At 43.6% G+C, this 15,416-nt stretch overlaps 1 protein-coding gene across 1 annotated transcript; it reads right to left on the minus strand.

The window, feature by feature from the left end:
* Window positions 1-3,749: 3,749 nt before the first annotated feature.
* Window positions 3,750-15,181, minus strand: ATOX1 (antioxidant 1 copper chaperone). Its single transcript, XM_061621949.1, has 4 exons — window positions 14,956-15,181; window positions 11,918-11,993; window positions 9,771-9,941; window positions 3,750-3,971 (listed from the first exon to the last, which is right to left on the minus strand). The coding sequence occupies exons 1-3, from the start codon at window positions 14,959-14,961 to the stop codon at window positions 9,817-9,819; spliced, it is 207 nt and encodes a 68-aa protein (XP_061477933.1). The 5' UTR covers window positions 14,962-15,181; the 3' UTR covers window positions 3,750-3,971; window positions 9,771-9,816.
* Window positions 15,182-15,416: the final 235 nt, after the last annotated feature.

Here is a 15,416-nt window from a genome sequence, read left to right on the forward strand (position 1 = left end):
GTCCTAGAGCAAGCATTTCGTTGAATACCACCCCTTGGAGACCATCCGCATGAAACCCCCTTCCACAACTGTCCATAGAAATCGCAAAGATACACAGGCAGTAACTATTTATGGCAAAAGCAAAATTTTGAATTGTGACCAGGCAGCAAGTTGGATAATCAGATGCATAAGAGGAGATGATTTCCCCTTTTTCTTATATTTTCCCTTTCACCATCCAGCCATATTGTAACTGTCCAACACTTAAGGAGCAGATTTCATGCCTAGAGCAAGCACACTAAAAAAAACAAAAAAGATTTTTTTTGCAGGGTGGGGGTGGAAACACGACTCCACAAAATGAACTCATCATGTCGTAGCACAAAGCCATGACACCACACACCAAAGCCCTGAGGCAAAAGATTCTGGTTATTAGAGAGCTGGAAAAGAAAAAGGCCAACTCAAACCTGCCACATTAAGAGAGAATCAGGAAAATTACAGATGCAGTAAAGACAGGGTTTCTGAACATATTAAGAGATAATGGCAGAGGAAAAGAGAACTGCAGGTCCTCCGCTAATGATATGTTACTGGTTCCAGAATACCAATTCTGCTGCAGTGTAGTATCCACAGGCCCAGTAAAGGAGGACAGAGTCCCCACCCTCAGCATTCATTGACCATTTATCGAGTATGCTTCTAGTTCAGAACTTTGGCAACAAAATCTGAAGAATATTTTTTTCAGAGGGGGAATAGATCACCCTCATATTTTCACAAGTGGGTGGAGTGAATGCTTGCAATTGGTGAGGAGTGACTGTCAGGCTATTCATTTAACAAGATTTACGTACCGCTTAATCATCAAAACCACTAAGCAATTTACAAAAAATATACATTATAATTACCAACAAAGTCAAACGTTAAAAACAAGTTAGTGGATTTTTTTCAAAATAAAACCAGCAGTTTTAAAATATACATTATTAAATAAATGTATAAAACATATGTCAAATTTACATGTCTGGGGAGGCTTGCTTAAAAAAAATTTTTTTTAGGTGCTTAACACAGTACAGACAAGGTGCCTGCTTAATACTGAAGCTTGTTGGCAACTAATATTTCATCTGAATTTGCAGAGTAGATGGTTTCTACTAGTTGATGAAGGTGGAAAATAAGAAGCTGATCACTTAGGTCAGTCACTTATGCTAGAGCTCCCTAATTTTTTTTGGGGGGGGGGGAGAAGAGCTGCTGGTTTTGGAGGAGCCCAGAGCTACCTTAGCAAGTATCTCATCAGTACCGAAAGCAGCCTGGGCAAAGAGGGGCAGCTGCTTCAGTTATGTCTCTGGAGCATTGTCTCATATCATGGTAGGAGAGAAATCTTCCAGATCAAAAGTTGTCCATGGGTGCTTCCAGATTGTTGCTGTTTTCAGGTGGCATTCAGTCACAGAGACAAACTCTAGTTGCACAATAAAAGCTGATTTTCAGCTCTTGCGCAACAAACCCACTTTCCCCAAAATCAGACCTTCAGTGATAAGAAGTCATGGGAAAATGTACTCGAAAGTGCAGCTAACGCTTGCTTTGACACCAAATAATCTAGCTTCCACATAAACAAATCAGGATGCATTCTCGATAAACAGGCCATCTGAAAGCACCCCATGTCCCATTTAATGTATATAGGAGAGAGAGCCATAACCTCCCCCTAATAAAACAAAAAAATAGGGCAGGGAATGTATGAGGCCCACAGGCTTCCAGCTGATGATCCCTTGGGCAAAACGTTGTCATCTTACCCTGCAACTGCAATCTGAGCATATTCCTTACAGTCACAGGAACTTACTTCCAAATACAAGGAATAAAAGAGGCAAAAGGGTAAAAGAACTACTTTACATTTTGCTACTCTTACCACCAACGAGCAAAATTAGGCCCTATTGTTTGCATGTTTTGATTTCATTCTCCTTCCTTGGAAGCACCACACTCTAATTTTAGGTATGAAGGACTTCAAATTAAACATCCAATGTTTCCATACATCTATGGTTGGCCTGAAGTTAAAGGAAAAGATGTTAAATAGGTAAATGGAGTAAACTAGCTGTCAACTCAAATGATCCCATGGAGAAACTAAGCACATAAACGCCAGAAAGTTCCAAGAGATATTCTTCTGCAGTGTTAACTAACTTGGTTCTGTCACCCGTCTTGAATGATCTTAGGAACGCTTAAATAAATACTAGGAATGGTTTAATATTGTGTGTGTGTGTCTAGGGGGAGGGGGGGAACATGGCCACAGTTCAGTGCCAAATTATGTACTTTTGGGCTGCAATCCTATACATACTTACCTGAGAGTACTCGCATTGAACTCACTAGGACTTAAACTGCACTTACTCCTGTAGGACTATGCTGTTAACTCCCATCGTAGTAAGTGGAGCTCAAGGGTGCCTAAGGTTGTCTTGGATGGTGGCGTGTATGTATGTTTTAAAGCACAGGGAAACTTCAGCCGACATTTCTAATGTGATTAAGCTGTGGGGGAAGATATGGGTAAACCACTGCTATTCCCTAGCAGTGGGGCTTGTTTTTGTTACTTTTTTCAGATTCATCACCGCTCTTCCTTACAGCATTGCTTGGGGATGGTCTTCTGAGGCACTCCATGCACATGCGTAAGCCAACTCAGAATGCATAATATGAAATCAAAGGAGTAATGAATATCTGTGAAGATGCAAAAAAGGTACTCCTGTAACCACTGTTATCAACATTTAGGAGTGAGGTGAAAAGAGGGAACTCACATGAATTGACTGGAGGGAGGAAAGAGTCCTGTCTTTCTAGCTGGCACTTCTCTCCTTACTCATTTCTCGTCTGTATACTATTGTGATGGAAAATTATACATGTAAGTTCCAAACAACAGCTTGCCCCCGAGACCTATTAGCTTAGATCTCCAGAGATGAGCTAGGTATGGATTATTAACCCAACTATTATAGTTTGGTTGCAGCACCTTCTCTTTAACTTTTTTCCCCTTCTGCCATTGATCACCCAATAATATCTCAGGCAGCATGAAAACACCCCTCCCCGTCCCAAGAAAAAGCAATTTGTGTTCTTGTCTTACTATTGTACTGAAGTGACCAGTCATTTCTAGCTTGCTTCTTCATAATACTAGCAGAAAGAGCAGTACAGACACTCTTCTGGAAGTAAAAGAACAATGATACACTACTTTTGTTTTCCCTTCTTCCTCCAAGGTGCAATATAGATGAGGTTCTCCCATTTTCAGCTGCCCAGTGCCTCAGGCAAGTAAATGAGGCTGAAGCAATGGTAACTTGTCTAAGGCCACTCACCAGATACGTGTCATTCCACACATCCAGCAGAGATCTGACCTCCCTGGCACGTCCAGCACTATCTGCTACACCACACGGTTGCTGCGCCACTACTGGAGAATTTTGGGCCAATGGGGAAAAAAATGTTTGGAACCTAGAAAACTGCCTTACACCGAGTGAGGCCATTGGTCTGTCAAGCTCAGTATTGCCCACACTGGCTGGCAGGGCTCTCCAGGGTTTCCGCCAGCAGTCTCTCCCAGCTCTACCTGGAAACGCCAGCAGAGGCTGAACATGGGACTTTTTGCATGCAAACCAGATGCTCTACCAAACAGCTATAGCCCTTGGTACCCAACGGTGATCCGAACAACGCTCAGTACAGCTCTTCAGAACATGTTCTCATTGGTGGACTGGAGTACTTCAGCTCCAGGTTGGTACTTAGTTTTACAACCCAGCCCTCCAAAACAAAGGCTGAAAAGATATACACTAAGAGCCATGATGTTTACTTGAAAACAGAAGCAGCTCCATGCTTTATTGCAAGGCCAAACAGAAGAAATGCATAAACACTACATTTGTAGTAGGAGACTTAGGACATCTGTGGTCTTAGTCCTTTCCCCACCTTTCCACTCTTCTCCAACATCTGGAAGGGCAACTGCGGTCAAAGAAAGAGGACTGGCAGAAGTGTAAACAGCCATCTCCTTGCTGAAGCCATGTTAAGCGGTGCTGCAAAATCAAAGGGTGAAGAGAATTAGACAAGCGCACCATCTGCTGGTGGAACCTAGAGGGAGCATCAGTTTTAAACAAAGGCTGCTTTTTTGAGGCTTTCACCCATTTGTTTGAGGCTACTGCAATTGGTACCCCCCCTGAAGCTGAATGGAGCCACAAAATTTTTCTTGTGACCTGTAATGCGCTGGATGTTCCACTCCCCCTTCCCGTTCCTGCAGTTCCTGGCAAGCAGAAGGGAAAAAACAGGAAATATTTAACAAGTCCTTGAAAAGCCAACATGCATAGCAGTTGGGCTGTGTGTGGACTGGTGGGTCACAAGCTGTGTATTCCTGATCTATCTGCTAGGACTGTATTGTGTTGAGGTCGCACTGTAATATATCGAATTTCACTCCCCATGAAGAAACATGTCCCTCTCTCCCACTTGCTGGAGGACAGGGGAAAGGGCTATTGCCCTCATGACCTGCTTGCAGGCTTCCTACAGACATCTCGCTGGAAACAGGATCCTGGACTACATAGGCCTGTGCTCCAGCATGGCTCTTCTATTCGTGATTTACCTTCATCCCTGTTGGCACAGGTTTGTTTGTTTCTTTCTTTGTTTCTATCCCACCCTTCCTCCCAGCAGGAGCCCAGGGCGGCAAACAGAAGCGCTAAAAACACATCAAAACATAATAAAAACAGACCCTAAAATACACCAAAACAACTTTAAAAACATTTTTTTTAAAAAAAAGCTTTTAAAACATCTTTTAAAAAGGGTTAAAAAACATTTTTTTAAAAAACATATTAAAAAGCAATTCCAACACAGACACAGACTGGGCTAGGTCTCAACTTAAAAGGCTTGTTGAAAGAGGAAAGTCTTCAAAAGGCGCCGAAAAGATAACAGGTTGCTTCTATGGCACAGAGTGCCCTTCAACAGCTTAGATGAGTGTGTCAGCTACATCTCTACCAACTTGGATGCTTTTAAAAGATTAGACAGATTCATGATGGATAAGGCTACCAATGGCTACTAGCCATGACAGCTGTGCTCTGCCTCCATGGTCAGAAGCAGTATGTGTCTGGAAACCACAAGAGGGGAGAGCGCTCTTGTGCTCAGGTCCTGCTTGTGGGCTTCCCATAGGCATTTAGTTGGCTATTGTGAGAACGGGATGCTGGACTAGATGGGCCTCTGGACTGATCCAGCAGGACTCTTCTTACTTTTGCAGAATCTTCAGCGAAATCTCCGAAGTGTGTTGCTAACACTATAACAACCGTATGCTCAAAGACAGGAATGGGGAACCTCAGGTCCACATGCGGCCCTCCAGGATTCTCTAACTGGCTCTAGGAACTCTCCCCAGGCCATACCCCCTCACTCGCCCTTGTTTTGCACCTTGAGCATTTTTGACTGGCTGGCATGTCTCTTTAAATGACAATAACAACTCTTGTGTGCCTGGCTGGAACATAGAGATGTGTAGAAACTAGCTACGGCCCAAAGGTAACATTTACAGTGATTGCTCCACCCATTTTTGCCTTTGGCTCCACCTACCACTGGCATGTGTTCCCTGGAAGATTGTCCAGAAGGAAGACCAGGTCTTGGGCTGAAACAGTTTGCTTCTTAAGTCTAAAAACATCTGATCTGATCCAGCCTCCTACTTCCCTCCGTGACTAACCCAATGAACCTGGGAAGCCCTCTTTAGAAGTAGCTGAGTACAGGGTTGGATACTCTGCTTCCAGTACCACCACAGCTATCACTGCAGGGTGTGGGAAAGATGTCAGGGCTGGATGGAAGTCCATGGGCTTCACCCAGCATGGATGGTCCCAAATGCAGTTATTCCTTTTCCAAGCTTGGAAGAAAGAAATGCATTTCAAGCAACTTCCCACTCTGTAGCGGGGAAATGACCTGGAGTTCACTTATTGGCCTGGGGCCAACCCAGCTCTCCAGGAGGAAAGGCCCTGCCTCAGCCGCCAAACTTTGCTCTGGGGCGGCTACTGAGCAGGCATGACAGGTGAGCCTGTGTGGTTTCAATATGCCAATCCTGCAAGGATTTCTGGAGCAGCAGCACCACCAATGTTAGCACAGAGCTCTCTTCCCTGTAACGGAGATAATGAACTCCCTGCCAGGAGGTGGGAAGGGAGAGTGATGGCTTGGGAAGCGCCAACTGCCCAAACAAGGAATGTAGCCAACAAGAAGATTAGCAGCTGCCAGACAGCAGCAAAGGAAGAACAGGACGGGCAGCCCTGATTCCCCTCCCTTCCCCATGGGGTGTGTGTGTTGGCTGAGAGAAGGCTAATGAAAGAGAAGCAGTCCTGAATCCCTGTCTGCTAGCCCAACTACCTACCCCTGCCCAAGCCAGCTGTCTGACCTGCAGCACGGCCGCCTTTCTTTCTGCTCGAGACAGGCACACTTTTTTTCAATGTATAGTTTATTCGGGTTTTCCCACTGTTACAATAAAACAAGCCACCCACCAGTGAATGCATGTGCCTGATCCCACTCACACTCTTTTCCATTCTTAATATTTATTCCTCTGTTTGCCAGCTACCTTTTCTTCCCCTTGGACAGCTGCAGCCCAAGCTTATGCATGCTTACTTGGAAGTAAATCCCATCATGTCCAGTGGGGCTTACTCCCAGGCACATGTGCAGACAGTTGCAGAATCAATTCTGTGTTCCTCTGGTTTCTGTGAATGTGTTTTCTCATATCCTCTCCTCCTCCCCCTCTTAGCCTTTTTTAACTGCGCATGTGTGTGCGTGCACACCCACACACATCTTTCTGACTAGTGTGTTTCTCATTCCTTTCACACTCTTTCCCTCCTCCTCTTTTTTACAGCAGATGTTCCCTATCTTTTTGGGACCAGGGCACATTTGGAAATCTAAGAAACTGTAGTGGGCATCATGAAATGCCTATTTCACAGAAAAGAACCGCAACCCACCCACCCAAAAAACAGGCAAACCACTTGCACACAGACCCAAACAAATAGAGCACAGACAAAAAAAGCAGGCTACACATCATGAAAAAAGCACAAGCAACTGCCCCCCCTCTAATTTTTTTTAACTGAGAGGGACAGGGGGCTGAGAGGGGAGTCTAATGGTACCAAGTTAGGGATCCAAGTGTTATTTTTATTCAGAAATAAGTCTTGCCAAGTTCAGTAGGATTCACTCCTAGATAAATGCACACAGGATTATGAAGTAATAAGATGAAACCTTCTAAGTATGTAGGTAGTGACCTTCCTTCAGTCCTACACATCTGCATTTTAATCCCACACAAATAATACCAACAATCATCACCAGGGAAATCTATATACATGTTACAGTGGCTTATTTTATTTTTCCTCTTTTAAACATATCATCCCTTTCCACAACAGAATGGTGCTTACGTCCAAGCGAGTGACTTTAAATGAGACAGAGATCCTGTCCATCTAGACCTACCACAAAGGCTTCACATAAGGGGTGTTGGGAGACATGCCTGAAGATCTCCGATTACTAGTTCAACTCTGCTCCACTTGCTGTCCAAATTCACATGTGCAAGAGTAGAAAAAATGGCTGTCAAATGCACATCTGGCCCTCTGTTAAAGAGATTCTGTGCTTCTGTCTCTCACCATCGTTAACCAAGGAAGAGTTCAGGCTCTATGCAAAGGAACTGCTTTCTGCTCACAACCCAATGCTATTCTGCAGCAAAAAGCCTCCAAAAACTAAGTCCAGGCTGTGTGCACTCCACAATTCTGCTTGATTGTAGAACAATGGTCCTTGGGGCAGATTTCACCATCCTGAGAATCTCAACAAGCTACCTTACCTTGCTTACATTCTAGAATGCAGCCAATGCCCAATAAACACTAAGAAGTTGAGGTGGGTGGGAGGGCAGAACAGAATCTTCACCCACATTAAGCATTGGAAAAACACTATCTTACAGTTCTCTTCCCTCCTGCTCTGCTTCTCTTGGTGAGCAGTACCTGAATTGTGCAAAGTCAGCTGCGTAACATGCACACACATCAGAGCATTCAGTTTTTCTGTGCAGAGTTGTTATTGTGGCACAGGATTTTGATTTTTTTTTTTTAGTGCAAAATACATACAAACCAAGACCTAAATACAGCCAAAATAAAAATATTGTCCATTTAACATGAGCAGGACTGATTTTCCCTTACTTTGGAAGGACACCAAGTTAGCACTCTCATGCAAACACGCCCCACTCATTTCTACCACTAGCAACCATTTCTGTGTGAGCAGTCAGTACGTTCAATGGCGGCTTAAATCTTTACAGTGCACAAGGAGAACATTTCTCCCAAGTGTAGCCAACTCGTTGTTATTGCTCCCGCCTTGCTGATGCCACAGGACATCCAGCAGCTCTGCCAAAACTCTAGCACCATTGATGATATTTTTTGAAGGCCAATAGAAGGTATTTTCTTCTCAGGGCAAATTTCTCCTTAGTGGCAACAGAACCAAACCACCACTGGTAGTATGCTAAATGTACTAACTTAATAGGGGAGCCTTGCAGCCGGTGGTGAGAAAGCTTGTTAATTCCTCCATCTCCAAATCCCTTTCTGGTAATTCAATACAAATCAATGGGGTTGTGAAATTGACTAGATATATTCAGAAGACGTTTCACTCAGGGCAAACTGAAAAAGTGTTCAAAAATAAGGAGGCGGCCTCCCTTAAAGGGAGGGGTAGCCTTATATTGTTTCCCCCTCTCTTTATATGTAGATATGTCTCCTTTCACATAATTAAAAAGAAACCCAACAGAACAAAACATTTTGAAAATTTTTAAAAAGGTTTCCACCATTTAGGAAGGGTGATTGTGTAGGGAAGAACAGTGTGCTGCCCATTACAAAAAACCATCCAGCAGGGTTGTGCCCACGACAGTCACTTCACAGCATAAGCACATCTGCTGCAGTGGTGCCTGTAATGCTACTGGGGTTATATTGGTCCCCCCTCCCTCAAGAAGCACAGAGAGAGAGAGAGAGAGAGAGAGAGAGGGAGGAGAGAGAGAGAGAGAGAGAGAGAGGGAGGAGAGAGAGAGAGAGAGAGAGAGAGAGAGAGAGAGAGAGAGAGAGAGGGAGGAGAGAGAGAGAGAGAGAGAGAGAGAGAGAGAGAGGAGAGGGAGAGGGACTGCAGGCACCAACAAGTGAACTTCACTGCCTGCAGGCTCCACTTCTCTGAAAAGCTATATGGCTCAATCAAGATTCATCTGAAATGTGTGTATCATGCCCTATTCCACTGCTGCACCTTCACTTGTGCAGCCTTTTAAGCTAGGTGTGAGGAACCTGTGGCAGTCCAGATATTGCTAAATTACACACTGAAATCCCACTAACAGGCTGCTTGGGAGGGGAGGCAAGATTCAGTTGCCCCTCTGCCTTCCTTTCCTGATCAGTGGGCTCAGTGCCCACAATCCCAGCCACTTTGTATGCACTCTGCCGGATTAGAGTCCTAGCCTGTGTTCAGCATTAGTACCCAAAAGAGGTCAGTCTCTCAATGTAGAATATCAGTGTTTGTACGAAGCACATAGCAGGGTCTTTCTTTCTCCCCCTCAATATATATACAAATACACACGTGTATTGGTGTGTATTTGTATGTGTGTGTGTACATATGTATATATGTCAGAGGGAAGAAAGATAGATCCTGTAACATAATATATATGAGAAAACACCCAGTTCAAAGTCTCCCTGCCCTGTTTTCAGTCCAGTCAAGGAATCTGTGGAGGTAGGGAACTCTTTGCAAGATTATGTCACCCCATGCATTTTGTGTACTACACTGTGTGGGGCTGCTGTTTTCAGCACATGTCACATAATGCATAGCTCTATCTGTAGTGGCTTAGAGTGTTTCTGGCAACTAACCTTTCCTGAAGTACAGTAGTCCCATCAGCCAAGCCTTCCTATAAGGTTACTTCTCTCCAATGTAGGAGGCATTTTTCCCAGTTTTCTTAAGTGTGTCCAGCAAGGTGTCAACATTGTGCTCCGATTGTATAGTCACTTTCTTGTTGGGTAGGTCAATTTCAAACTGAACACCTGAGGGAAGAGATTCAACACACAGAAGAAGCATTGGGAATTTGGAAGATGGCAAGTCTCCTTCCCACAAATTATTCTCCCCACTTCTTGAATGAGTGCTAATCTGAAATGGCACACTAATGGATAGGCTATATACTATCTTGCAATACACCAGTTAGGGGTAAGGCATATGATTTTCATGCAAAAAAGTCCCAGGTCTAATCTCTAGCATCTCCAGGTAGGGCTGTCTGAAACTCTGGAGAGCCACTGCTAGTCAGTGTAGACAATACTAACAGAGATGAGCAAATGGTCTGACTTGGTGTAAAGCAAATTTCCTATATTCCATTCCATGTAGCAGATGATGGGATGTGAAAAATCTCTGCCTCAGACCCTGAAAAGCCACTGCCAGTTAAAGTAGACAATACTGAGCTAGACTGACCAATGATTTCTCAGTACAAGGCCCTGATACAGTTAGGTCTTTGTAGTGAGACAGTTCTTGTAGCGAGATAAGATGTTTTATTGCTTCTCCTTCCATGTGTCTCTGCTAGGAAATAATCTTCCCTTAGGACAGAGATGAACTATCTTCCGATGCTTGGAAGGGCCATTAACTGTTTTTAATGATGTATTTTTAAACTCTTGTGACCTGCCCTGGGACCTTTCAGTGAAGGGTGAGCAATAAATTTAAATACTTACTAATAATATGTTTTAAATCCAAGCTGGTTGGGCACTGGATTTTCCCTGGCTACAACACCAGTGTTCTCTCCTGAAAGGCGAACATATCACATTGTTTCTGCTGCAAGGGATTCTGGAGAGTGCTTTCAGATCTAGTGAGGATCCTCTTGGCTCTACAGTGCATTGGGAGCTCTCGAGGACCATTTAACATCATTCCAGCGGAGGCTGGTCTATTAGGGCAGATGGGATGCTGCCCCACCAAACTCTGCCCTTAGCCAGCCCCACCTGTCTGCACTGACTGGCAGTGTCTTGTTTCAGACAGGGGATGTTCCCAGCCCTACCTGGAGATGCTGAGGATTGAACATGAAGACCGCCATGCAAACCAGGTGCTCCACCACTGAACGATGGCCCTTCCCTAGCTACAACCGTTCTCTACATATATTTGTGAGACAGATGAGGTTCATGTAATTCCCAACGTAGAAGTAATTTCTGTATAGGAAATCCTTAGTGTGTGAAACGGTCCTTCAATGTCTTGCAGTAGGTATCCTAATGCCAACACCCATTTAGGACAGGAGAAGATTCGACTCTTGCTAAGGCAGTAAAGATAGCAGATTCAGATCTCTTCTTGCAGGAGCAAGAACTATCAATGAATTAAATGAGTTTGGGAGCAAGCCTTTGCTGCTGCAAACAAAGTAAAGTTTACAGGACAATTCGTTATAGGGCTGTCTAGAAGAGGAAAACTGCAGTCATAAGAGAGATTGACACTAAAAGTAATGGGATGCAAGTTAAACATTCCACCAACAATCAATATTTAGTTACTGACTAACTACCTCCAGTAGGAGCAAAGTAGGCCTCAAAAAGTTACTTGCTACAGGGCAGAGACTGAAGACAAGTCTGCACTAGACCTTAAGGACAGCCTTGAAGTTTAAGTAGGCTCCTTAAACCTCTTTAAGATTATGCAATGAAAATACAGTATACAAATATGAGGACACCAAACGAATTGGAAAAAATTCACAGTTCCAGCATGGTGCATTGACAACTGCGATCCAAGTTAGAAGATGACCGTCTTAACGTTTCAGTGGGGAAATAAATGGTTGTTATTATGGTCAATATAAGACTTTATGTGCAATTCAAAAGGCAGAGAGTGGGTCTTCTAGCAAGACAATCTTTTTCATCTCAAACAATACCAGTAGGAGTACTTTTAAGCATAACATTAAGTCCAAGAACCCTTCAGCGTACAAAAAAGGTGATTTATACAATCTAAAGAGAAATCAGAGTATAACCCTCCAGTTTTCAGACTCTAGAGTTTGCCAGGTACCACTCACCTCCCAGCTTGTTGAGAACACGGGTGACAGCATTGGAGCACCCTTCACAGGTCATGTCTACAAAGAACTCATGTTTCTGAAATCACCGGAAGAAAGATCAGAGAAGCCAATGAAATATATCTCATTGAGCAATTGCATGATGATGTAATAAAAACTAGTCAATAGGCTAATATCAAAACATGACCTTGACCTCCTGAGTGTGAATTTAATATACCTTGCCCAGTATGTTAACAACTATGCAAAAAACAACATCAATAGGAGTATCCACAAATCTGTGCTCCATAAACTTTGAGCATAAGCACATGAATATAACTCGCTGAGACTTTGTTTAAGTGTTAGAGTCAAATTGTAGATATCTTTTATTTAAGAATGCACTGTCAGCCAAAACGAAGTGAAGTTCTCCTTTATTTAAATAAGGGTAGATTAATTTAAATCAAGGCCTTTCAAATAACCAAGGTGAACGAGGGAAGACTGATTTAGGAAATTATATTGGTACTTCATATGTTTCCTAAATAATTTGTTAAATCTACATTACAACCACATACAAGATCAACACTGCTTCTTTCTGATATTGCTGCTTTCTGAATACCGCTTACTGGAACTTCAAGCCCAGCTTGTGGGCTTCTGGTAGGCATCTGAAAAGCCGGTGCAAAAAACAGGATCCTGGACTAAAGAGGCCTTTGGTCTGATCCAGCAGGACTCTTCTTAGGGCTTCTTTCATTTTTGCTTTGTTACCTGCCTTGTCCCAGACTTACTTCTACATCAGAAACAGAAAGTAGCTAACAATCCAGAACAATCAAAAGCCCACTGACTTTAAAGTCTATTTAAAGACAGACATGGGCCCAAACATTTTGACAGGACAGCTTCTTTCATAAGAAAATAAATACTAGACAGTAAATTGCAGAGCTAACGTATTTAAAGAGACCATCTAGGTAGTCACATGGATGATCACCCAGGATGGCATCTTCTGGGTCTGGATCCCAGTGCCTGATAGTTCATGGATCCTAGCTTCAAGGCTATAATAATATTGTGATATATTAATGCCAGACCTCAACATATTTATTTGTCCATTTTCTCTGCTTACACGGAAGAGCAGCTTTTAATGATTTGCTTTACAGAGAGTCATTGCTTCAGTCTTAAGAGATTTATAGGTTTAATTTGCATTTCAATTTTATTTTTAACCAGACTGTTTTTTAAAAAAAAGATTTTCAAAGAAATAAACATTCATTTTATAGAAAAAAACTGCCCCTTTGTAGAAAGGTTAATGATACTCTATCCCTTCACAGTATATAGTATGAACCAGTCCCAGGATGAACAAAAGCTGTGGCAGATCTTGCATCCTTCGTAAACAGCCCAACCCTGAGAGAGTTGCATGTCTCTGTGACTTATTGTGCACTGTTACTGGAGTCTACTGAAGGGGGGGGGGGAGAATTACTAACAGATCTGGTTTTTCCTGGTGCCTCTAAAGATGCAATTCATAGGGGTGAAATTGGAGATAGGTCTGGAATCCAAGCCCCATAATCAGACATATACAAGGGATGGGACGAATAGAAATGGATGCAAATCTTAATGCCATGACAGGGGCGAAATAAAACTCCTGGTGTCTTCCAATGGATTCAAGTCACTTCCATCTTCACTAGAAGTAGAAAGATATACAGACTAGTTCACACTCTCCCTAAACAGCAGATCTTGACTTTGTATCTTCTCTGATGCATCACTTGAAAATCCCAGAATAACATTATGGAAGGGGTACTTTTTTCCCAACACGGGAAAATGATTGTATCAGAACTGTTGTCCTTGTGTGGGTGGGGCATTGTGTTCAGGATCCTACACTACTATCAGGCCCTGCTCAAGGATAGAGCCATCCAAAACAAAACAACACACAGATTGGCAACTCTGATGTAATAAACGCACACACAGAAATCAATCCCCAAAGTGATCGTGTGAGCATAGAATACAACACTAAGACTGGCAATCTGTTGTACAACAAATAGTAATTGCAGACTCAGAGGCAATGGGTTACTGTCATCACAGTTAGTCTTTCACAGGGGGGCTGGGAGAGAAAGGAAAAAAGTGGACTGTGGTGAGGATATCTGGTTTAGTGTTTTTAATGGTAGTTAGTCTTACTCAGAGATAACCAGATTGTCTTACCAGCCTTTACCAACCTGGTGCCCTCCAGATGTTTTGGACCCAGATGGACACTGGTTAAAAACATCTGGAAGGCACCAGGTTGGTGAAAGCCGGTCTCCTCAATGATATTTGTAAGGTGCTCTGACAGTGTTTTCTTTTTGCCTCAAAAGCAGGATAAAAATGATTGAAATCTTCATCCCCACAAGTGTAGCTTTGAAGCCAAATATATTGCTTTAGTTCCCATTTCTTAGCTATCAGCAAACTCTTAATTTGCTTTGCCTTGCCTTGATCTCAAACCCACAGCTCAGCCTGGAGTTGTCGATTCGATTTCCTTATGTTTATAAACCCTCTCAGGGGGCTCACAAAAACGACTCAAAACTGGATCAAGTAGGCAGTACATTCTGTAGATGGGAGTCAAAAGTTGCACCAGTGTGTGCATCATAAGGTGGTTGCAAAAACTTGTGTTGAGAATCTGGTAGCCAACCAAACCTTATAATACAGTCAAACCTTTTAAACCAGTTATTGTAAACGGTGCTTAAGTGACTTGACCAAGGCCACAACTGGAAGCCTGTGGCGAGTCGCTGATCTGTTCGCCCCCTCCCCACGACGGAGGATCCCACAGTGGACAGCCCTTGTCCTGAGATCGATATACCTTTTGGGGAGACATCACAAGCAATGGGGATGTGAGGGGTGTTTCAAAGTGGGCCTGGGAATAGGATAATTAGAAATTCCCAAACGGAAAGCAAATCGACTTCCTTCCCAGCGGTACAACACGCACACACGAAACTACAGGGGGATGGACGTGGAAAACGGAGACTATAACTGTAGCTACACATTTAAAACGCGGCAACGCAACTTCCCATTCAGCTCAGCTCAGCCCAGCCCCTCAAGCCTAAGAAATCACTCACCGGCATGGCTCCTGCCCCTCCAAAGCCTTCCTGTCTTCTGTTCAGCGGAACGGCACGGCTCCTTCCCAAACCTCCGCAAAATGAAAGGCCACCGGACCAGCTCGCGCCCCTCCCCGCGGCCTGCTACCCCTCCCCCTTTGAGCCTCCGCTGGCAGAGCCGGCATCGGGAGGGCGGGGAGAAGCAAACGAAGCGCTGCTTACTCTTTGCGCCACTAGGGGGAGAAATTACAACCCACAGAGATACGCGGACGCACGTCAGTTTAGAACAAGCTCTATTTATAACAGCAGCACCGATACGTCTATGTTAGAACCACGCTTGGAAGTCCGTGATAGATATCGTAGGGCTGGAAAAGGACAGAAAAGGGCATCCAAAATGGTCAAAAACCTCAAAGGGTGTTGTGTCTCCTTAAAGAGTAACACATGTATCATAGAATATTTATTTATTTATTATCTGATTTATA

Source organism: Rhineura floridana, chromosome 3 (genome assembly GCF_030035675.1).
Source record: "Rhineura floridana isolate rRhiFlo1 chromosome 3, rRhiFlo1.hap2, whole genome shotgun sequence".
Classification (NCBI taxonomy): Eukaryota; Metazoa; Chordata; class Lepidosauria; order Squamata; family Rhineuridae; genus Rhineura; species Rhineura floridana.